This window comes from Poecilia formosa, unplaced genomic scaffold, assembly GCF_000485575.1.
Source record: "Poecilia formosa unplaced genomic scaffold, Poecilia_formosa-5.1.2 Scaffold68, whole genome shotgun sequence".
In the NCBI taxonomy this organism is placed as follows: domain Eukaryota; kingdom Metazoa; phylum Chordata; class Actinopteri; order Cyprinodontiformes; family Poeciliidae; genus Poecilia; species Poecilia formosa.
This window is the reverse complement of record NW_006800007.1, coordinates 1,466,680-1,490,219: the sequence shown is the minus strand read 5'-3', so window position 1 is coordinate 1,490,219 and position 23,540 is coordinate 1,466,680. Positions and strand designations below refer to the sequence as shown.

Here is a 23,540-nt window from a genome sequence, read left to right as displayed (position 1 = left end):
AAATTATTCAAAGGTAAAATAAGCAGTTACTTTAAAGTGAAGTGTCTTCTTGCTCAAATGTTTTATTCAACTAAACTAGATGATAACAAAAACTATCGATAATAATTATGATTCTTCTGTTTCCTTTTCAGCAGCCAGCGCACTATAAGATGGGTCCGTCTATCATCATCGATCCTGATGAGTATCCTCTCGATGAGCAGAACGATCTTCTTCAGTACGACAGCAGCAAGTGGGAGTTTCCTCGTGACCGCCTGCGTCTCGGTGAGCTGCCGTAACGAAAAATACATACTCAGAAAATTCAATATTTCAACAAAAAAATAACCTTAACACACACTCAGATTTGTGTTTGCATCGTAGTTGATACATAATGCATTTATTATCATTTTTCCCAACCAAAAGAATACTGACTATGTGTCACTGATCCATAAAATATGCTAAAATAAACTTTAAAAGGCTTTTCAGTTGTGAACATGATTTAAAGCAACAAGCTTATAAGTTTTAGTCAGAAAATTTACACTGTTAGAGCCATTAAAGTCACTAAAGGGACAATTGGGACATGTGAGTCACTGCAATGTTTAACGTAAGGTCAGTTTTTACTTGACAATCCAGATACGTCTGTAACGGTGTGATGTGAGATCCCGAGGTGTGAACAACCCAAACACTGAGCTGAGCAGAGGGTAGAGCTGTGACTCACTCGTCCTAATCGTCTTAACAGCCCAATTAGTGTCATGACTGCAACTCATAATCCTGCTTCTGGCAACCATGTTGAAAACCAAAGACGTCTTTTGGATAAAAGGTGAAAAATCCTCAAGTAACATTAGAAGAAGTCCAGTCCCCCTCTGCTTTATTGCTTAAGAGTCTCAGTTTTCCACTAGAGGGTAAAAAGGCAAGTGTAGGATTCACTTTGGAGGCTTTTTGAAAAGAGTGCCAACTTTTTTAAGAGGCACAAGTCTCGAAAATCAAGTGTCATTTGCCAATTTTTAGAGTTTAACTGCATGTGCATGCATTGGCTCTGAAATATTTCCACACCTTTGTTGAAAATGGAAGGTTTTGTCCCCTTAATGTGACACCTGTCCTGCACAATTCATATAAAAAACAAACACATTTATAACAGGAAATTTAATGCAAAAATATACAAATGTGCACTTCATTAAACCTTCCTCTGAAGCATCTTTTGAATCACTTTCATCATTTTAGTGCAAATATCTTAGTACACTTTAAATAAAACGAAAGTAACATAAGTAACTGTTCAGCAAAATATATACAATTGTTTAAGTCAGTGATTCCTTAATATTGATGAAAAAGTGCAATGGCAGATTATTTTACTTATAGCATGGGTAGAATTTGTTATTATAAGTGAAATAATCTAATATCTTTACATCAACATTAAGGAATTATTGACTGAAACCAAACTCATATTGTGCTTAAAAGTTACTTCTAAGTTGGTATTTGCATTAAAAATAATACCAAAAATACTTGGTAAGATTTGATTTTTCCACATTGTATGTTTTCAGATGTGCATACTTAACAGAACCAAGTTATTTATCCAGTTTAGTTCTTTTGCTTCTAACAGATTTATTTGGAATAAATCTGTTAGTGTTTCTTCCTGATCTGTCAGGAAGAAACATTATGAGGGGTTAAGAGGTAATTGTGGAAGCCGTTCATCGTGAGTGCTGCTAAGATAAATGGCATCGGTGTCGCATCGCTCTGCAGCTGCACAGTTGAGTCATCACTTAACACTGACCTGCACTGTCGCCCCGGCTTAAGTGCACTATAAATTAATCTCTAAACACTAGAATATCAAAGCCCCCATGTGTTTTCTGCAACTTTAACTTTTGTTTTTCTTTGTATGCTTGGTTATTTATCCCCAGGGAGTCTGATTTAAATCCTCTTCTGAAATATTTGATTTCTTTATCAGGTAAAACTCTCGGCCACGGAGCTTTTGGGAAGGTCGTCGAGGCATCTGCTTTTGGGATTGACAAGCTCTCAACATGCAAGACTGTTGCAGTAAAAATGCTTAAAGGTGGGAATAATTAGAGTCAAAACAAGCTATGACTAAAGAGAAAAGTTGAAAAACATCAGTTCCTTGGGTTAAGAGAGCAACCAAATGAATTTTTCTTCTCAAAAATAACATGAGCAACTTAAGTTTGTGTGACTTAATAGTTCAAAGCAAAGAATTGGAGATGTGTTTGTTGCAGAGGGAGGCAGAGCTAAAGGCTAAGACCTCTAACTTCCCAGCTAATGTTGGGACTAATGTAGGATCCTTCACATCAGCAGATGAAGAAAAGTTCAAAAGTGCAAGAAATGAGAGCAAAATTATCAACAAATCTTCAAACTTTCTCATTCTATTGTTTTAAAACAATAGAATAAGAACCAAACCACAACACTGGTTTAGTTGTGGCTTAAAGTGTTATGAATGTTCTTTACTTTTTCAAATATTTCCAGTGAGTTACATCTGCATCAAAGTTAAAAGGCATAAAACAGGCAGCTAAATTAAACATTTTTTCAGTTTTATTATAACCAAAAGACCAGAAAGTGAATATCAACATCAACATCACGGCTCTCAGCTGCACTTATTGTCTGCTGTCTTATCTTTGTGAATCATGTCTGGGGATAAATCACTGACTCAGAGGAAAAGTGGACGCAGGTCAGATTTAATGGAAAGCCGCAGCTTTGTGACTTCAGACTGCATGGCTGCTTTTGTCTCATAAATCTGATGTTGGTCAAAGCAGCAGACTAAAAGTCTTCATTTGTATATTTCAAGACATTGTTATTGTTTAAATTTACCACAATCAGATATGTAAACTAAGCACACATGCTTATCTTATTTTGTCTGGATTTATTTGTTTGAGTTGTGATTAGATCTATTAAGAGCTGCTTTATAAATCTGGTATCTTTATTTATTTTAGTTTTTTATCCAGTTTTGTCTCCATACTTGCAAACTGCAAACATATCTATTTCAGACTGTACAAAATCCATGAAACTATAGACAAATTTCATTTTCAAGCAGCTCTTAAGCGTTCAGCGTTTTTTTAAATCTTCATAAAGATACAGATTAAAGTAAACAAGCTGCAAACAGAAAGTGAAAAACAATGTTGGAAACATTTGATAAATGAAGACTGAAAACTGTAGCTTATAAACATAAAGCTGTTAAACTGCACTTAAAAATGAGGAAAATCATAAAATTATTTTAGTTAAACTGGTGGGGAAAATTGTTAAAAATAAAATATTAAAAGAAATATATATAGAAAAGCACTTTGTTCTCATTGTTGATACTGTTTTTCTTCTAAAATATATTTTTAGGAAGGTTTTCAAGACATCCATCAAAACAAGGTTAAAAAAACGGGTGTAATGATATTTACTGAAATTGTCTGTTTCTGCAGGTGGCGCTACATCGAATGAGCGTAAAGCTCTGATGTCGGAGTTAAAGATCCTGATCCACATCGGCAACCACCTGAATGTGGTCAACCTGCTGGGAGCCTGCACCAAACCTGGAGGTGAGCTTTACCCTGCAAAAACACTAAATGTTACTAAGTGTTATTTGTCCAGTTTCTAGTGCAAATATCTCAGTACTTCTGAAATAAGACAAACTAACATAAAAGTAAGTTTTCAGCAAGAAATAGGAGTTGGTTTTCAACAAATAATTCCTTAAAATTGATGAAAAGTACTNTCTGAAATAAGACAAACTAACATAAAAGTAAGTTTTCAGCAAGAAATAGGAGTTGGTTTTCAACAAATAATTCCTTAAAATTGATGAAAAGTACTGGTTCCACTTGCAGATTATTTCACTTATAATAAGGGAAAGATGTTTCATTATAAGTCAAATAATCTGCCATTGGGTTTAGTATTTTTTCATAAACATTAAGAAATTATTGACTCTACAAAAGCTCCTATTTCTTGCTGAAAAGTTGCTGTTAAGTTAGTTTTGCCTAATTTAAAGTGCACTGACATGCAGTAGAAACTAGATACTTGGTAAGATTATCTTTTTTTGCAATGCAGAGGGTGTTTAGAGATGAGTAAACCTGTAACAAAATCCTAATCAGGTTGTAGATTAAAAATATCAGTATCAATAACCACAAAAACTGTGTTTAACAGGACCTTTAATGATGATTGTGGAGTTCTGCAAATACGGCAACTTGTCCAACTATCTGAGAAGCAAAAGAGACGACTTTCTGGTCTACAAGGTGAGTTTTGTTCTTTCTCTTCATGCAAAAACACAAAATCTTACCAAAACCTTGCAGGACATTTTCCCCAGGTTTTAAGTTAAAATGTTTTGTTCCACTGGTAGATTATTTTACTTATAGTTAATACTTTTTCATCAATATTAAAGAATTTTTGACTTAAAACAAGCTACTGTTTCTTGCTAGAAGTTAGTTTTGTATTATTTCATGTTTACTAAGGTATTTGCACTAGAAACTAGACCAAAATTATTCAGTAAGATATTGGATTTTTGCAGAATATGACCATGTTTTCTCCAGGGAATCCTTTAAATCCAAGGAAACATTGGAAATAAAATTATTTTAAGGACTTCAACATATTTTTACTCAAGTAAGGGTAAAAAGGTATTTGGTAAAAAAAAGTCAACTCAAGTACTGAGTAACTGATCAAATGATCACAATTAAAAAATTACATAATCAGATAATATAAAGATAAATGGAAATTTTGGTATCTTAAGGACCAAAATTACAATAATTTATATAAATAACATAAAATAACAAAAACAGGCAAAATAATTTTTTTCCAAATCAGTTTCTTTCAATAAAAAAACTGATTAAACTTTAACAAAAACTGCAGGTGTGTCTCTGTGACGGGTTAACTTTTTGGTTAAAACATGTTTATCCTTCATTCAGTGGGTAGAAAATCCAGAAATTTTACTCAAGCAAGAGTAGAAATATTTCATAATAAAATCGCCATAATGTAAAAAAATACTCATAAAAGTACATCTTTTCAAAAAAGCTACTCAAGTAAATGTAACTAGTCACAATCCCAAAAAGTTACTTATAAGTTAGTTTTGTATTATTTCATGTGTACTAAGATATTTGTGCACTAGAATCCAAAAATACTTGGTAAGATTTTGTGCTTTTGCAGTGTGATCTTTTGATCTAAACATTAATCAGCTGCAGTGTTTAACTCTGTGCTTCATCCTGACGCGGCCAGCGGCAGGACGGTAAGGTGGTGTCGGCGGGGTCCGGCTGCGAGCTCAGTGAGCTGATGAAGCGCCGCCTGGAGAGCGTGGCCAGCACCGGAAGCTCGGCCAGCTCCGGCTTTAACGAAGATAAGAGCTACTGCGACTCGGAGGAAGAGGAAGAAGGTAAAAAGGCCAAGCCCGTTTCTGGAACGAGAGCTCCCCGCAGATTGTTTTCAGGTCTGATGGGACGTTTCCTCCCCCTGTCCGGCGGTACAATCGCTGCAGCAGGAGCCGCTGTCACCCCACTGAGTCTGGGGAGGCGTCTGTTTGTTTCCTGTCGGGCTCAGCATGCCGGCCTTTTTATTTCCGAAGTGTTATTTCAGATCTGATTAGCTGTTTACTCAGGTGGAGAGGTGGAAGGACTCCTGAGAAGCTGCTCAACAGACGAGGCTCATTACCACACGTTTCACTTGACATCTTGTTAAAAAACACAAAAGAAGCCGTTTTGATCTCTCATCTGTTACGGATGTTTTAAAGAGGAGGAAACAGGACATCACTTTAAGTTGACTTGTCTTTACATTTGTTCCTCCCACATGAAGTTTTATCTTGTCTGATTTATCTGGTAGGTGTACGAAGCTGAACACACTGAATGCTTTGAAAAACAGCCGTAGATGAGGAGATTCAGCTGCTTTGGATGTTTGAAAAATCACCCTAGATGGAAAAACACTTTATGCTTTTCATTTTACAGAACCGGAGGATTTATACAAGAGAGTTCTGACGCTGGAGGATCTGATCTGCTACAGTTTTCAAGTCGCAAAAGGCATGGAGTTCTTGGCGTCACGCAAGGTATTCCCTTCTGCAGTCGCTTGTGCACAAGCATAAACGATTTGAGAACCAATTCTCGTTTAAAAACACGACATGGATTCATGTGATGATGAGAGTTTATTGAAAAGTGTATTTTGCATATGTTTCCAGACAGCAAACATACACAGTATTCTTGTCTAGTTTCTATTGAAAATATCGTAGTACATTTGAATTTGACAAAACTAACTTGGAAGAAATTTTTCAGCAATAAATAAGTCGATATTTCCTTAGTATTGATGAAAAAGTACTAGTTCCATTGGTAGATTATTTCACTTTTAACAAGTCAAATAATATTATTATTAATAATAATAAACTATTGACTTAAAACAAACTACTATATGTCACTGAAAATATACTTGTAAGTTAGTTTTGTCTTATTTCAAGTAAGCTAAAATATTTGCACTATTATAATGCTTGGTAAGATTTTGTGTTTTCGCAGTGTAAAAACTAAAATCACAAAAATAAAAACAATTTTACCTACTCAACTAAGCATAAACTATTTTAATTAAACAAATAAGGTAATCAGATTGCTTTTTAATCAATGGGATCATAAATGTGTTTTGCACATTTTCCTTGTTAAATAAAAAACATTTAGTTTGCTCATTATTTTGGTCTTGATTGAAGAAAAGTGAAAAAACATTTTGTTTGTTCCCTGCAGCAGAAACAGGATCTGTGTCAGAAAACACTTCCTTTGTTTGGCTAAGTTTCATTAAGGTGTACATTACAGCGTTACTCAATAAGTAAATGTAGGTCCTGTTTAACATGAAAATATGATGAAACTTTGTGTTCCCTCCAACATTTTTGTGAGCAGATTTTAATTTAAAAGTTTTGTCTTAATTTAATCAATTTGTGGTTGAATCTTGGTTGGAGGGGGCCGCATAAAGTCAGTCCAGAGGCCCCAAATGGCCCCCGTGCCTCACGTTGATCACCCTTGGCCTACAGTGGCCGTGCCGTTGCTGCTTTGACCCACTTTCAGCTGTGTTTTCTGGATAATGTCTCCCCTGAGGTTTGTAAAGGATGCCAGACTTGATCCCATTCATAGTTTTGGGGAGACCGGATGAAACTGATTAGAGAAAAATGCTATTGTTGTAAAACACCTTCAACAGAAGCAAAAACAAAAAATCCCGCAGCACTATTGCTGATCTCTTGACCATATGTCTATCCTGCTCCATTGTTTGCATGCCAGTTTGGGGAGCCTGACATGCTTGTGCTCAAATTGTCTGAGCGAGTGTTTTCCTCTCTGTCATCAGTGCATTCATCGGGATTTGGCTGCTAGAAACATCTTACTGTCTGAGAACAATGTGGTGAAGATTTGTGACTTTGGGCTGGCCAGAGACATTTATAAGGACCCGGATTATGTGCGCAAAGGAGATGTAAGTTTATTTTTATTTCAGTTATTTACACAGCTGTCTGCACTTAACAGTTAGCTGCTGCAGAGTTGGCATAAAAAAATGACATTTTGAGCTCTGCTAGATGTTTATGTGTAGTTCCTGTGTGGATTGATAAGTTTGATATACAAATGGGAGAGAAAGATGAACTTGTATCAATCATTGGTTACAGGCCAGGCTGCCGCTGAAGTGGATGTCTCCTGAAGCCATATTTGATAAGATCTACACAACCCAGAGTGACGTTTGGTCCTTCGGTGTCCTGATGTGGGAGATCTTCTCTCTAGGTGAGTGTCACCAACCCATAATGCAGTGGATGTTATGTTAAATTATGATTAATTAGTTTTAGGAAAGCTAAGTTTAATTTTACAAGCCACATCCAGGCCTGATTACTAAGATTTAAAAGATTAATCATGATTAATCTCTGTAACAATTTTTTTTGACTGGATAATTAGTATTTTATATCAGTCAGTATCAATAATTGTTAGGGTTTTTTTTTTTTTTACTTTAAATACCTGATATACTGCCAGACCCGTAACATGGTTTTTCCAGTTTTATCCACGATGTTCACTTCACGCCGTTGTTTTTTATCTTTAAGTAGTTATGAGGAAACGTGGCAAAACCTTAAACTGCTACTGTGCAAGTTACTCAGCAAGTTGTTGCTAGGTAACCACAAGTTACTCAGCAAGTTGTTGCTAGGTAACCAAAAAGTGAGTGAGTTCGCTGATTCCACCAACTTTACTTAGCTAGTTAAAGCCTTTCCTCTGCCTACATCTCCCAGAATGCTGTGCGCTTCTGGATCAGAGTTCAATTTATATTCTATATATTGAATATTCTATCAGATATATTGATACTGATCACATGAATATCATGATATTTATTGTTATTGATTTATTGTCCAACCCTAATTAATAGAGTACACAGCCACAAAAAAGGCTATTTGCTGAATGAACAATATATTCAGAGCAGTAATTAAGTTAAAACTGTACAAAGAAATTTACATTTTTCCTTTAAAAAAAACTCTTTTCTGTAAATATGTTCTAGTCAAAGTGCCTCAAGTGACACCTTATTCAAATTACAGTAAAAAATGTAATTAAAAAACTCTCCAAAAATACACCAAATATAAAGGGTTAAGGGACATTAAATCTCCTTTCTGCAGCGTCGCCCCACAGCAAACCGAGTTGACGCCAAAATTCATCCCTGCTATGTAAACAGGCAGCGTGATTCCCAACTCAATTCTGTAACATGAATTAACATGAAATAATGTTCAGTAAAAAGTCACAGTGAGAACATAAGGGGATGATTTCACTGCTTTCATCCCTCTGTTAAATTATAAAGGACACAAGGCGGCACTTTTACAGTCGGGTTGTGTTTACTGGGGCTCAAAAACCATAAGTCAAGAAATGAAGACCAGCATTACAAAATTCAATTATTTTAAACAAATCAGCTGTGACTCTGATTGAATTCACAGCTTAAGAGCCAAAACCTATAACTGTAGAGCAGTAAATAAAAAAAGCTGATGGCTTTAAAGAGAAAACTGTTTAGTGATAAAATTATGAATTAAAACTAATATTTTTTGTGCAGCAACATTTTATTAGATTTCAGTGCATTGTGTAGGTAACAAAATCCAACTGCTGTCAAAAATACATCAAAGAAACCACATTATTTGTTTAATTTAGTCTTTTTTGCTGTGTTTTTTTTACTATGTTTCTCACCAACTTTCACCTAAATAAAAATTCTCCTGGAGTTTTGATCCATGTAACCAGTAAGTCCTGGAACAGAAATATGTTTTGGATCGCCTCAAAGATGACAAACTGCGGATTTGGACAAATAAAACTAAAATATAATGTTTCACTTTATGTTTTCTTACGGCATGGAAGAAGTCCTTCAGCTCTTTATTTCCCACATTATGGATGAAAAATAAATAAGTTGAACGGAGGTTCCCTTTTGAGCCGGTTCAATGATAAATCAGACGGATTTATGGTGGAGTCTGAATGAGAATAACAGCAACATTTTTTTTATTTTTTTTTTTACCATATGTTAAAGCAAACCACAGTTACATCATGCAACTGTTTCTGATCACAAGTCTTTTGTCTTAAATTAGCTTTCAGCCTTATCAGCAGTGAATCATGTGTTTCTTTAAAACTCTTGCTTATGATTCTGTTTGATGTCACTTCACATTATCTTTCAAGCTACACCAATAAAACATGTTTCCCATTTATGTATCCCTATAAATTGTTCTTTTTAAAGGAAAACAAATGCTGTAAGCTAAATGTGATGCAGACGTCCGGTTCTGTTCTTTGCGTCTCCCAAGGTGCCTCTCCGTATCCTGGGGTCCAGATTGACGAGGAGTTCTGCTGCAGGCTGAAAGACGGGACTAGGATGAGAGCGCCAGATTACGCTCCTTCTGAAATGTGAGTTTATGTTAATAAAGCTTCAGAAAAACGGGAAACTTTATGTTAAAAGAGCACTGCTAGTCTTTACAGAGCTTTTAAATGAACAAGTTTACTAAGAGTAGTTATGATGGAGCATTAGGGCTAAGAAAATTTAAAAAATAACATTAGAATAAAGTCAGAATGTTACAAGTTTAAAATCAGTATTATGAGAATAAATTAAAGATAATAGGAAAATAAAGTCGTAATAATGTGAGAATAAAGTAATAATATTACCAGAATAAGGTTGTAATATTATGACTTTATTCTCATGTTATTGCAACTTTATTTTCATATTTTCTCATATAATAATATGGCTTTTTTCTTGTAATATTATGATTTTATTGTTGTAATTTTATTTTTTAATTTTCTTGTGACTTTATTCTGATATTGTTACGACCTTATTCTCGTACTATCTCAACTTTATTCTGGAAATACTTAGTATTCTTGGATTATTTTGACTTTATTCCCTTAACACTCCAACAAAAGAGAACAGAAGACAATTAGAGCCAATAAAAAGAAAAATCTGACTTTTTTCCTTGAGTCAAAATCGTAAGAAAAAAAATCAGAACTTTTTTTTTTCTGTGGCCCTAATCATCTTCCGTAGAAGAGGATCGAGACGCTGTTAAAAAAATACTGTGGAGATCAAATGCGGAGGTTTCCTTTCATCCACATTTTAAAAACTGCATCTTATTTTGCTCGTCAATCACATTCAGTCCTAGTGAAACAGATTAACGTTTATAATTGTAACATGACAAGGTATGGGGAGGTTTCAGAGGTGTGAATACAAATGAAACATCATATATATCGTGTATAACACAATATTAAGAATCTACCAGCTATTTAATGTTTTCAGTTTTACTTCCTGTTTGTCGCTAACATAGTTAGCTTCTTCCTTGTATGACAAGACTCGGCTCTGAACATTGCGGGAGGAGACCTTAGCAGCTGATTACCGTTCAAACGTCGAGCCTTCAGACGTTGCAGCGCTTTCTGACAGACGAAACTGAGCACCTAATTTATTTCTGAGCAGCGGTTGGAGGATTCTGTTGGACATAAATATCTGTGGGGGAACACACAGTCCTCTTCTTTGGTGTCGCTGCTGTCAGTCAGCGATGGAGTGAGTGATTTTTTTTCCCCCTGCAGCCTCAGTGTGACGTCTGTGTCTGCTTTTAATTTAAACCTCCGTCAGATTGTAGTATGTTTTAGACAAATGATGTTTAATCAAAAGGTTCAGCATTTCAAAGCATTTTTAGTAAAAAAAAAAAATCATTTATCAGCCACACTAAAGAGACAATAAACTGATCTGAGAAATAAAACCCAGGTTGTAAGTTTCCGGACGGGTCAAGAGTTCTGTAGTTTCCATCACTAGTTCGGGTTAACGGCTCCACTAGATTAAATACTTTACATTCTTAAACTAAGAGGTCTGGCTTTAATTTAAAATGTAGATACACTGAGTAATAGGTCTAGCAGGATGCACAGTGCTGCTGAAATCTACAAAATTCAGGTTTTAATCAACTCAAACCAATTTGGAAATAGAGGAATGATTAAAAACACACAAGGCAACAAGGGGATGCCTTTTAATTTGCGCCTCTGCCGGCTGAAATTCATCTGGCATTCCTCTCCGATGTTATGATGCATCGGAGAGGAATGCACCGGATGCTTTGCAAAGAGTGGGTACACAATAAAAGGATGCCCGTTTCCCATCAGATGAGTTAAAAGCACAATCCTTCCTTTTCCAAAAAAAATAACGCTGCGTTCCCGGTGATGTGGGGCTGTGCTATTTATTCTCATTAAGAAGCAGGCAGGAAGGGTCTTGAATTGTGCTCCGATGCATTGTGTGCACTTCCTGGTCAATAAAATGCTTCAGATCATGCAGGAAAGACAAGTGAAAGAGTGAGCTCTGCAATTAATAAGGTGAAAATGTAATAAACCAATAAGGTGACGATGTGGTGCTTCTATAAATGACAAAGTTAAACATAGTAGTAGGAAACTGATCCACAGTTTTGGTGTTTTTTTTTTTCCAAATAAAAATCTGCAAAGTGTCCCTACAAAAACAATCCAGTGTATCTAATTGTTTTCATTACTCACATAATAGGAATATAGAGTCCATGTGTGTCTAATCAAATCTCAGTGTAAACACAGCTCTCCTTTTAAGGCCTCAGAGGTTTGTTAGCGAACATTAGTGAGACTTATAGGTGAAAAACTGTGTTGAGGTGAAACATGGTGGTGGCAGCGTCATGCTAAGAGCTAAACAGAGGGAAATCCCTGAAGAAAACTTAATGAAGCTGCAGAAGAGTTCAGAGTGAGACAGCAACTCATAACAAACAGCCAGAGCAACAATGGCTTCAATGCAAAAACACAAAATATTTCCAGTTATTTATGTTTAGTTTCTAGTGCAGATATCATAACTTTAACGTAACTCTTCAGCAAGATATTGGAGTTTGTTTTAAGTAAATAATTCTTGAATACTGATGAAAAAACTACTAGTTCCACTGACAGATTATTTAATTTATAACATTGAAAAAATGTCTTATTTTAAGTGAAATTAGCTAGTACGTTTTCATAATTTTTAAAGGAATTAACTTAAAACAAGCTATTTGCTGAATAGTTGCTTTTGAGTTCGTTTTGTCTTATTTTAAGTGTACTACGATATTTACACTAAAAACTAGGCCAAAAATACATGGTAACATTTTGTGTTTTTGCAGTGTTACATCTAATAAATTAATGTAGTGGAATTGACCAGTCAAAGTTCAGACCTAAATCTAATTGAGAATCTGCAGGACGACATAAAAATTGCTCTAAGATGCTTTCAATCTGATCCACTTTGCAATTACGAACTGCTTTTGGTGGATTAAATCTCAATAAAATACACTCAGATTTGTGGCTGTAATTTAATAAAATATAAGAAAGGTTGAAGTTGAGGCACATTTTGTAACAGATGTTTCTAATCCTCCACTAAATGGAGGAGATGCTGACAGCTTGTCACGAGGAGAACAGGGTGCACTTGTTTCTGCAGAAGAATGAAAAGACCACCAGGCCCTACGGTTGTTTTCCATCTTCCTAAAACTGTTCATTTTCACCGTATATCAGTGGAAACACACAGTCTGCGGGTTTGAAGCTTCTGGACCAGCCGTTCAGCGAGCTGAAAGCTTCTCCTTTCCTTTCAGATACCAAACCATGCTGGAGTGTTGGCAGGGAGAGCCACAGCAGAGGCCGACCTTCACTGAGCTGGTGGAGAGGCTGGGCGATCTGCTGCAGGCCAGCGTACAACAGGTACAGCACACAAAACAAAATAAAACAAAACAAAAGAAAACAAAAACAAAAGAAAACAAAAACAAAACAAAACTCTGCATAGCTGGAGCTTCAGTTCATAGACTCACACTTAGTGGATTCACAGTTATAGTATCACTGATTTGTTTAAGTCTTGTTTTTCAGTGAACAACTTTAGTGACTTAAGAGCAGAAAGTTTATTTTATTATGCATTTATATAATTGACACAGGTTTAGAAGCACCTATAGGCACAAATATTTGGACAAATGTCTCCTACTAAGTTAAACAGAAATAATTTTTCATTTAACTACTTAAGCCTCATTAAAAACCAATTTAGTTCCTTTTTTAAATTAACATTGTATTGTCTGAAATGCAATAAACCTGTATTTTTTTAGTGAATGCTTGATTTTTTTTCCATCAGTGAAAAAATAGTTGTAACATCTCCATGTCAAAAAAAAAACAAAAACAAAAAAAAACTAAGTACTTTCTGCTTTACTTTACATTAGCACAGTGTGGTGACCTGGTGATTCATTTTTAGACTAACTGATTAAAATTAAGATAGAAAAAGGTGCTAAATAGGAGATTTTATTACAGAACTGAGTTAAAACTATGCTTCTTAAGTTCTGTGGAGAAAATATCTACAGAGTACTTTTTTTCTTAAATGCAAAATGTATATAGTTTTTGCTTAATTACGGCTCTGATTGTGTTGTTCTTTCAGCAAATGGCCTTTTTTTCAGTCTGTACACTACAGTTAATGATTACTCGTTAATGGATAGTTTCAAATGTTAGTTGGGATGTATGTATATATTTGAGCCTCTGTGTATATTTCTGACCCTAACAAAGAGAAAATCTTTAAACAATTAAAGATTGGTGCCTCCAACTCTAGTTTTGGAAAAAGAAAACTTGTTTTTGTTATTACACGATTACTCACTAGATTACCAGGATTAGTCACGGGAATTTCACATAGTCAGGAAGAAGCGTTGAGCATCATAATTTCAGAGCAGAACACAAAAGGGAAACAACACTCGGTAAGAAACTTGAGCACAACTTTGGGATGACGGCACACATCCCGTAAAAGGAACCACATGCTGAGCAAAGTGATTACTGGAGAGACACCAGACTGTCTGGAGGGGGCGCTGCTTAATGTCACAAACTTCAAGGCTGCAAAGATGTCAACCTGGAAGAAATTTAAAAACAACTAGAAAAGTTGCTGCTCCTTGCGAAACAGTCGTGACAATAATAATCTGGTGAGCGAACGCACCAGATGATGCTGAAAACATTTTATATGGAGCCCAATGAAGGAAGGGGTGACATCCCTGCGCTCAGGGAATGTTTTGAAGAAAACCGTGAAACCTACTGCAATGACGCTTATATTCCCTCAAAACAGACGCATGTGGCTACGTTTTGATGCATAAATTATTTCTCTGGAGTGAAAGATGTGCAAAGAGGAGCATTTTGTTTGTGAAAAACCAAAAATCGTCAGTTACTAGAGTGTGCACTCTGTCAGTTGAAGAATTCCGCCATTGGATTACACTGTAAAACTGAAAACGGGCAAAAACTTACATAAAACTTAAATCGTGATTTTAGAAAAACCATCAGTGATACAAGAAAGCTGAATCGCTTGAAGATAGCTTAATGCCTTGTGACCTGCTTAAAAGTTGAACGGAGTTTCTAGGTGGACGTAGGCTGCCAAAAAGCTCAGAGTTTTCACAGAATTTGGTGAAATTCTCATGAATTTCAATGAGGATGAAATTTGCATAAGAGTTAAAATATTTAAAAAATAATAAAAGCCGAAATTACCAAAATACAGAGGAGAAGTCTCCAGAACAAGCTGAACATTTTGATATATAAACTGCTGAAATCAGTTGAAGTATGCACTGAAAATGTACAAAAGACGAAATAATACAAATACTCAATGCTTTTGGCCATTTTGAGGGAAATTTGCAGGAATCTGTTGATTTTGCATGAATTTTGTGGACTTGCAAAAAGCTGGAAGGGCTTATTAATGAAATTTGGAGTCTAGAGGGCCACATAAAAAGCTGCAACGTGGCAGATTTGGTCCCTGGGCCTTGAGATTGATATTTATTTTAATCTGTGGCAAAAGTTGAGAAATGGTGCCTAAACATCCATAATTCTTCTTCCACTTTACAATTATTTACCACTCTGTGTTAGCCTGTCAAATAAAACCTGAATAACACATATATTAATCAAGACACTGTGAAGATAAAGGGATTTAATTTCTCTCACAACATGGCCTCAAAATAGGATAAAGCGCGGTGATGAACTGCGCTGCTTAAACTTCATATTAAACGGTTTTGGATTTATTAAGCATGACTCTGGTTTCTTTGGCCTGCCGCCACCAACCTTGAATGTTTTTGTTTGCACAGCGCACACAGCACCAGCCATAAATCTACCTCTTGTGTTGATTTAGGAGGGGAAACACTACATACCCATCAACACAGCCCTGCTGGCGAAGGTGGGAGAGCAGATTGAGGAGACGGAGGAGACGTCCACACGACCCGTCTCCCACCGGGACTCGGGGGGCAACTGGTGAGAGTTTGGATCGCTCTTCATTGGCTAGCTTACATAAACAAACTCATTGCACTTTATACGCCTTCCCTTACTGAATTATTTGACAAAATTTCACCAAACTTTTCCCTCAACTTGAAAAAATTGACAGATTTTTATGCTCTGCAGACTTCTTCTTCTGTATCTTAAAATGTTGGTGTTGACATTTACGGCTCCCGTAGGATCATATGTGACACTTTAACCTCCTGTAGCTTATTTTATCTTTACATTTGTCTTGCATTTTGCTTCTAATCAAATTCCAGCTCAGTATGTGTCCAGTTGCACAGAGCTGCAGGCCTGGCTGCACTGCAAAAACACAGAAAAGTATTTTTGGTCTAGATATAATGCAGGTATCTTAGTACACTTGAAATAAGACAAAACTAACTTTTCAGCCAGAAATGGGAGCTTGTTTTAAGTCAACAATTCCTTAATGTTGATTTTACTTAAACAAGCTCCTATATCTTTCTGAAAAATTACTTCCAAGTTATTTTTATCTTATGCCAAGTGTACTAAGATATTTGCACCAGAAAAAGAACAAAAGTTCGTAGGAATGGGCCAAAACTCCAGCAAACTATTGTGAGAAGCTTGTGGAAAGAAATCTAAAACATTCTATGCAGGTCATAAAGCTTTTAAGGCAAATCTATGAACTGAACAAAAAATATATGTAACCTTTCAGCAGGACATGGGAAATTGTTTTAACTCAATAATTCCTTAAAATTTATGAAAAAAGTATTTGATCCATAATCAGATTATTTCACTAACATGAGAAAAAGGGAAATAATCTGCCAGTAGAACTAGAACTTTAATCTAACGGATTATTCACTTAAAACAAGCTCCGATTATTTTATTATTATTATAACTAGAACTTTTTCAAAAATATTAAGGACTTACTGACTTAAAACAAACTTCAATATCTTACTGAGAAGTTATTTGTAAGCTAATTTTGTCTTATTTCAAGTCAGAAACTAGACAGGAAGCATTTTGTGTTTTCGATTTGGTTTCCTTCTGCTCTCCTCTTGAACTTTCTAAGACGCCGTTGTGGACAAACCCAGATTTTTTTTTTACTTTTCTGCACTGAAAAATATCCAAAAACACAAAATGTTCTTAGCTCAGAGGATATGTTTAGCTATGGCCAGAGCACAATGAGAACCCGATAAGAAATGTACACATTCGCAGCTCCTGAGATTTTACCCACCAGCCCCCAAAAAAGAAAACACAGCACTGGCGTCAAGATTTAAGTCCACTTATAAAAATATTTGTTGAGCTCTTGGGTTTTCACAGCTCCGCCAAGAGTGTTTATTGAGGAGGTGCTGAAAGGCGGTAATGACAGTCAGCCCTGGAGTAAAAACCGAGCTTCTGTTTGAGCTTCCAAGTGTTGAAATGCAAAGCAAACAGTGAGTGTTATCAAAGTACAGTGTCATGGATGCTGAACGATGTTGATATAAATGATTAGGTTCCCGTGGTTCTGTTGCTGAACTTGACTCAGTAGAATCAGAACAGAGTCTCAAAGCTGGATTCTCTCTTTTCGTTCCCGCAGGAACATAAAGATCCGCCCTGCTAGCGTGAAAACTTTTGATGAGATCACCATGGAGAACGGGACAAATGAAAACCAGGAGGTCAGTAACACAAACTGCAAAATGAACGCTCTGTTTGAGTGACTTAAAGTTATTCCCTAAAGTTGTTTTTTCAGACTTCAGCTGCTTTTACACACATTTTCTGTCTTGTCCTTGCAAATGATCATGATTTTGGTTTTGCTGTGTGAGCTTAAATAAATCAGGAAAGTGGAGGACAAGAGAACATAAAAAGTTTCTTAAGACAGGAGTATCAAAGTCATTTTGATTTTGAGCTACATCAAGATCATGAATGTATTGATAAAACCAATTAAACTGCTAAAATATTGATAAATGGCAGTTTTGTTTTTTGCAGTCAAAATCACAAATTTGTTGTGTTAATTTAGAAATATTTGCACTTATTTATGACGATAAATTTGACTTTTGTTACTCGCTGCATCGATCACGGACTATAATTTGGCATCTTGAAAGGCGGAGGCCGCAGAATCGTATTAGTAAGAAATGCTGCCGCCTACAGGTGGGAGTTAGAATCACGTAAGCCCAATGTTTGACAATTTTGTGGAAGATTTGCAATAAAACGTAAAATTATTAATTTGATTCCGTCAATCTTTTCCGAGATCTTTTGCATAAATTTCGATGATTTGCAAAAAACTGGAGGCACTGATTGATGCATAAAAAGCTTCAGCGGGCCGTATTTGGCCCCCTGACCTTAAGGTTGACATGTGATCTAAGAAGTCATGCCTTTTAGAAAAGTGGAAGAAATCCCATCCTGTTGGTGCATCAACATTGATTTCTGTCACAATTATTGCACAGCAATGGCCAAAATAAATATTCTTTTACCAGTTAAATAAAACACGTAATAATTTAATTAAGCAAATAAGGAACTCCAGTTTGTTGTTGGACAAAGATGTGCAAAACGTAAAAAAGACCTTGAGATGTGACTCACGCTGCAATTTATTTAGGTGTCGACTGGAAGAAACTTAACAAAATTCAGTCAATTTTGAGCAATAAAATCAGGCCTAAATCCTGATTTTATTGCTCAAAATTTACAAAATTTTAATCAGGTTTAATAAATTAATTAATGGAAGCAGCAAAGTCACTGAATAGATGTGGAGCGTCATTTTTAAAAATTATTTCTGTTGCCAACATTTTCAATTTTAAGAGTAGTTTTAGTTTGTGGTAATTTTGAACTAAGTGAAAATAAAAACATCAAAAACTGTGCTGGGGGCCACATTTGTTTCATTCTTGAAGGGCCACACACAGTCAGTTCAGGGGCAGCAAATGGCCCCTGTGCCGCACTTTGGAGACCCCTGACTTAAACCAAGCTCCAACAAAGTTACTTTTAGTCTTATTTCAATTGTACAAAGACATTTGCACAAGAAACTAGACCAAATTTATTTTGTAGGATTTTGTGTTTTTGCAGTGTAATTATGCAGTGTTATAATTAATTTAGAAGCCTTTTTATGCTTAATTGACTCACATATAACACTGTGTTTCTATGAAAAAGCTGCAAACAAGTAGAAAAAGCAACCAAAATGGTTTTACAGACTTTAAGAAAGCCTAAAGACTACTTTAAATAAATGTCTTGCTCTTTGGGAAGCAAATACAAAACTTCCTGCACACCTCTGTTCTCTCTTACACTTTCAGTAATAATCATTTAATCATTTCCCATCTTCCTGTCCTTCAGGGTCAGTCGGACAGCGGCATGGGCCTTTCGTCCGACAACATGAAGACTCTGATGTCGCTGACAGGCCGACCTCTGAGCATCATGGCCTTGGCGTACGTAAGCTGCGACCTTCCCAGTGCCCTTCAGAGGCAACGAACCAACACAAACACAGACGGCGATCACAGAAAACCAGCGTGGAAACCGGCTCAGCGTGCTGGAATGCAGACGCTATAACTGTCAGACAAATTCACACATGTAAAAAGAAGTCAGCGGCCCGTTTTCTCTTTTGTCCAAAGGAACTTTGTATGAGTCAAAATAATAGAAACTTTAGAGGGAAAAGAAAGCTAAAAACAAAGAAAAATCTTCTTTTAACTCGAGGATCCAGCAGTTTTCAGTGACAAATGAAGCTGTTTGAAGGAGGAAAACAAATCTGAGGCAATATGTTCTCAGTTTAGAGGTTTACTGAAGGAACACGTCTAAAATGGTGGAGATTTAGTCTCAAAATCCCAAAAAATTACACATTTAGCTTCTATATTTTACACTGAAGCCTGAATTCAAAGTGCTTATCTTCATCAAGGCAAAGAGCAAAGAGGCGAAACTTGTATGAAAAGCAGCAGATTTAACTTGTAGCCGGGGGCGTGTAACATGTGAGACAGCCAACTTCACACCACTTCGCCTCAAAGTGTCTTTCAGATCTAAAAACAAAACATTACGGGTCTGCCTGTCCAATCAAACCCTCCGCCTGCCACAAAGAGTTAGCTCAAGCATCCAGACAATTATCTGTGTTTCAAGGGGAGTCGTCTCTCGCCGGGCAGCCACTCAATCACTGCCAGTTTCTAAACTTAAGAGGGTTTACAAGGACCTCCCCTGCAGGAGTAGCCTTCCTTCTTTCACCCAGAAAAACACCATAAATCTAACTTATTCCAACATTTTCAATAGAAAAACTCCACTCCACTACTGAGAAAATGACATGTTGCTTTTTAATAACTGGTTTACCAGATAGTTTATTAATCAAGACCGAATTCCAGTTTGGTGTCGTGTCTTCCTCCTGCTGGGAGCTGACCTTTACTCTGAAGGGAGAGGTTCTGGTCCAAGACAAAAACACTCAGTCATAAAAGGAAGCAGAAAAACCTCAGGATGATTGGTTGTATCGAGTATGAAAACAGGGAGGTTTATCTGGTTGTAAGGGTGGAAATATTTAAAGGAAAATGGATAAAACAGACCTCAAGTTTTATTTCACGAAGGCATGTTGTTGTTTTTTACAGTCATGCAAATAAGGTCCATTTTCAGTAGAAAATGGACCTTAAAACCTGGCCTTAAAAACTGTTGATTGACAGCACTAAGACCCGCCTCCTGGCTCCGATTGGTTGTTTCTAATTAGCATTGGGAGAAGCCAGAGGAGCTGGATTATTTAACAGATTATCTGTCTCAGTACCAGAGGCAGCAGAGTATCCAAAGGTTGTACTCAAATAAGAGTAATACTACTTCATCATAATTTTACTCAAGTAAAAGTAAAAAGTATCCGTCCAAGAAATTACTCAAGAAGAATTTGGTAAAAAAATCTACTCCGGTACTGAGTAACTGATCAAATTATCAGTCATTTAATATTTAAAAATGACATAGTCAGATAAGCCAAAATATAAAGTTGAGTGGAAATTTTTGGTATTTTAAGTACAAAAATTACAATCATTCATATAAGTAACAAAAAATAACAAAATCAGGCAAAAGAAAATGTTTCCAAATCAGTTTCTTTCCATAAAGAACAAAAATTGCAGGTCTGTGTCTGGAGAAACTTTTCTTTAAAACATCAATCTAGAAAAGTTACTAAAGTAAAAGTAAAACTAACAAAATACACTCCTAAAAGTACATTTTTACAAAAAAGTTACTCATGTAAAAGTAGCTAACTACTGTCCAACTCTTTAATGTTTATAAAAGTTACATACTTTAAATAAAACTAAAACATTATTTATGTTTTCCTTTCTCTGTGTTTCCAGGATGAAGGCGGTGAGTAAGAGTAAAGAGTCGGTGCTGAACGACCCGGAGAAGGACAAGTTCCTGCCCACCGTCCTGCCGCTGGACTTCAGCCTGGATGACTCGGCGCTGGACGTCAGCCTGGAGTGCCACAGCCCGCCGCCTGACTACAACTCCGTGGTGCGCTACTCCACGCCTCCCGTGTAGCCTCCGCCCGAACCCCGCCGGAGGACCCCAGAGTGGAAGCGTCAAGGCCTCGGCTTTGTTCCCCGCGTGCGTCAGCGGCCGGGGAGGAAAAGACGAGACTCCCTGTTCACGGACTCTGAAGTGACTCAGCTCCACTGCGCTCCCCTGTGGATCTCTGGATTGTTGATTTCTGTATTTTTTTTCCACATGTTGGCTTCTCGATAATGCTGCTGGTCTGTCCCAACCTTCACTGTCAAACAGCTGAAAACAGCCTCAGGTATTTCTCTGATCTACTGTGAAACAAACCGCATCAATCCCGACTTGACCCCAGATTAAAACGATCTACAAAGACGAGTTCAACCCAAGAAGGAATAAAATGAACTTAGAATAAATGTATCTTTTAACAATGTAGCATAAACTGGCGGAAAACTTTACGTTCTCTTATGGGCTTAGTAAATAAACCTATATTGAGGATTTACGTTTGTTTTTTTATTTATTACTGCGACTTATGATGGGGCAATAAATTGATTTTATTAATTAATCAAATTTTTGTTTTTTGAGGATTTAATTTCTGGAAAATCTGATTTTTTTTTTTTTTAACCAATGCACTCTTGTTTATTTGGGCTATGAATTCAGGTAAAATCTACAATGAATTATTAGAGGCAGGCTAAATATTTTTATTATGAGAATAAAGATGTCGCCATGGTAACAGAAGAGTAAAGTCGTACGACAAAAAGTCAAAATATCAAGAGAATAATGTCAATATTAGCAGAATACAGTCGTAAAATAAGAGAACAAAGTTACAATTTTATGAAAACAAAAATTAAAATGAGAAATGTTGAGAATATCATAAAAAATAAGGAAATACTTTGTCTTTTAACATCAACATCTCCAATAGCAGAAGTTTAAGCAAACAAATTTAGAAGAAAAAAACAGACAACCTGAGCCGCTCATGTCAGATTTTTCTAACTCTGGAAGCTTTTTACTAAAAATTACTTTTTTTCATAATTTTCAACATTTTTCTGGTAAAACTGCATTTTTATTCTGCCTATACTATGCCTATTTTCTCATAATTAAACAAAACTTCTTGTAAAATAAAATACAAATATTACTATCAGGTTGGATTTTTCCACATTCTTCTGAATGTGAGATTTGAATTCACACTAATCTACAACAAAGATTAATTTATTCTAAGGATATTTATGCCAGCAGAGCACTAAAGGTGGTAGCCTAAACTACTGTACAAAATAAAATAAAAAAATAGAAAGCATTCATGTTCGTAATCTCCGTTTGAAGTGTGATTTTATACAACAAATAAAAAAGTTGCTGACTTAACTCAGGTCTACCCAGACAGGAAACAGTTTATTTGTTTGCTTTGCTGTTCAGAGTTTTAAAACTCCCAGGTTAATGAAGGAAACAGGGTTCAGATGTTACCTTAAAGTGAAACATTTTTATGATTTCCTCCTCCTGTTTGGTGCGAATTAAACGCTGCACTGCTATTTTATTTCTCCTCCTTTGTTTTGGCCTAAAATACAGTTTGTGTATCAACACATGTAATTAGATCAAATCCATATAGGAACATTTGATCCAAAAAGTATTACAGAAATAAGTTGTATATTTATGTAGAGATTGCAAACACTGTCGCCTGTTGTTTCGCTTTTCACCCAGATTTAACGGTTAACCAAAGGATATTTTCCAGATCAGATTTTCTGACATTTTCCCGTGTTTCGTTCCTGTTTTTGTTGAACTGTAGAGGAAATCTCCTCGTAAACAGGTGAGCAGGCTGTTCTCTGAGCCTCGTTTTGCAAAGTTTCCAACACTGGCTGCACAAAATTTGAGTCAGCAGCAGCAACAACTCAGTCTGGTTTCGCAACATCTGCATGGAAACAGAAACTGTGGAGTGAAAGTTTAGAGCTATGTTGTGTTCAATTACCACTAAAAAAAAACAGTATTTGTGAGTAAAAATGAATCTATGCTTTTTCAGATGAAGTGGGGAACAATTATGCACTGATACCAAGTGATATCAAGTAAATGTATTTTGTATTGTTACCATATTTTATTGAGACAGTGTTGTTTGTTGTAGGTGACATATTTTTGCAAAGATTTTAGATGCATTGTTTATATTTAACCCATATCTATATAGTAGGAAGTTAACGTTTGCAGTATTTGGTGTGTTATGTCTTTTATATATATATATATATGTATAGCTGCTTTGTGCTTAAAGGATAATCCTTTCCGTCAGAATAGATCACGCCTCACTTGTTTAGCTCATTTCTCCCTCTTGAAAATTTTCACCTTCACTGTAATAGGAACAGTTGATTTTATTGCATTTATTTGTTACAAATACACATTTATAAAGATAAAGCTTCCTTCTGTAACTCAACCCCACATGGAGCGCGACAGCTTAGATTTATTAACGTGTGATGCGTGCTACCCAACACTGTTAACAGAGTGTATGAAGTACATAAATGAATAAAGATTTATATATTTATACAGTCA

General features: G+C 36.0%; 1 protein-coding gene across 2 annotated transcripts in view; it reads left to right on the top strand.

Moving 5' to 3' along the window:
- The window catches only part of kdrl (kinase insert domain receptor like), a 56,410-nt gene extending 32,870 nt beyond the window's left edge, over window positions 1–23,540 (top strand). The window contains exons 17-30 of one of the 2 annotated variants that reach the window (XM_007555093.2): window positions 132–261; window positions 1,919–2,023; window positions 3,384–3,497; window positions 4,096–4,184; window positions 5,158–5,311; window positions 5,877–5,974; window positions 7,243–7,365; window positions 7,553–7,664; window positions 9,692–9,791; window positions 12,977–13,082; window positions 15,511–15,629; window positions 17,185–17,263; window positions 18,906–18,997; window positions 20,879–23,540. In XM_007555093.2, coding sequence (XP_007555155.1) covers window positions 132–261; window positions 1,919–2,023; window positions 3,384–3,497; window positions 4,096–4,184; window positions 5,158–5,311; window positions 5,877–5,974; window positions 7,243–7,365; window positions 7,553–7,664; window positions 9,692–9,791; window positions 12,977–13,082; window positions 15,511–15,629; window positions 17,185–17,263; window positions 18,906–18,997; window positions 20,879–21,062 — 1,605 coding nt within the window. In that variant the 3' untranslated portion in view covers window positions 21,063–23,540. The remainder of the gene's footprint in view (window positions 1–131; window positions 262–1,918; window positions 2,024–3,383; window positions 3,498–4,095; window positions 4,185–5,157; window positions 5,312–5,876; window positions 5,975–7,242; window positions 7,366–7,552; window positions 7,665–9,691; window positions 9,792–12,976; window positions 13,083–15,510; window positions 15,630–17,184; window positions 17,264–18,905; window positions 18,998–20,878) is intronic. The other variant, XM_016672985.1, reaches the window with a different exon arrangement.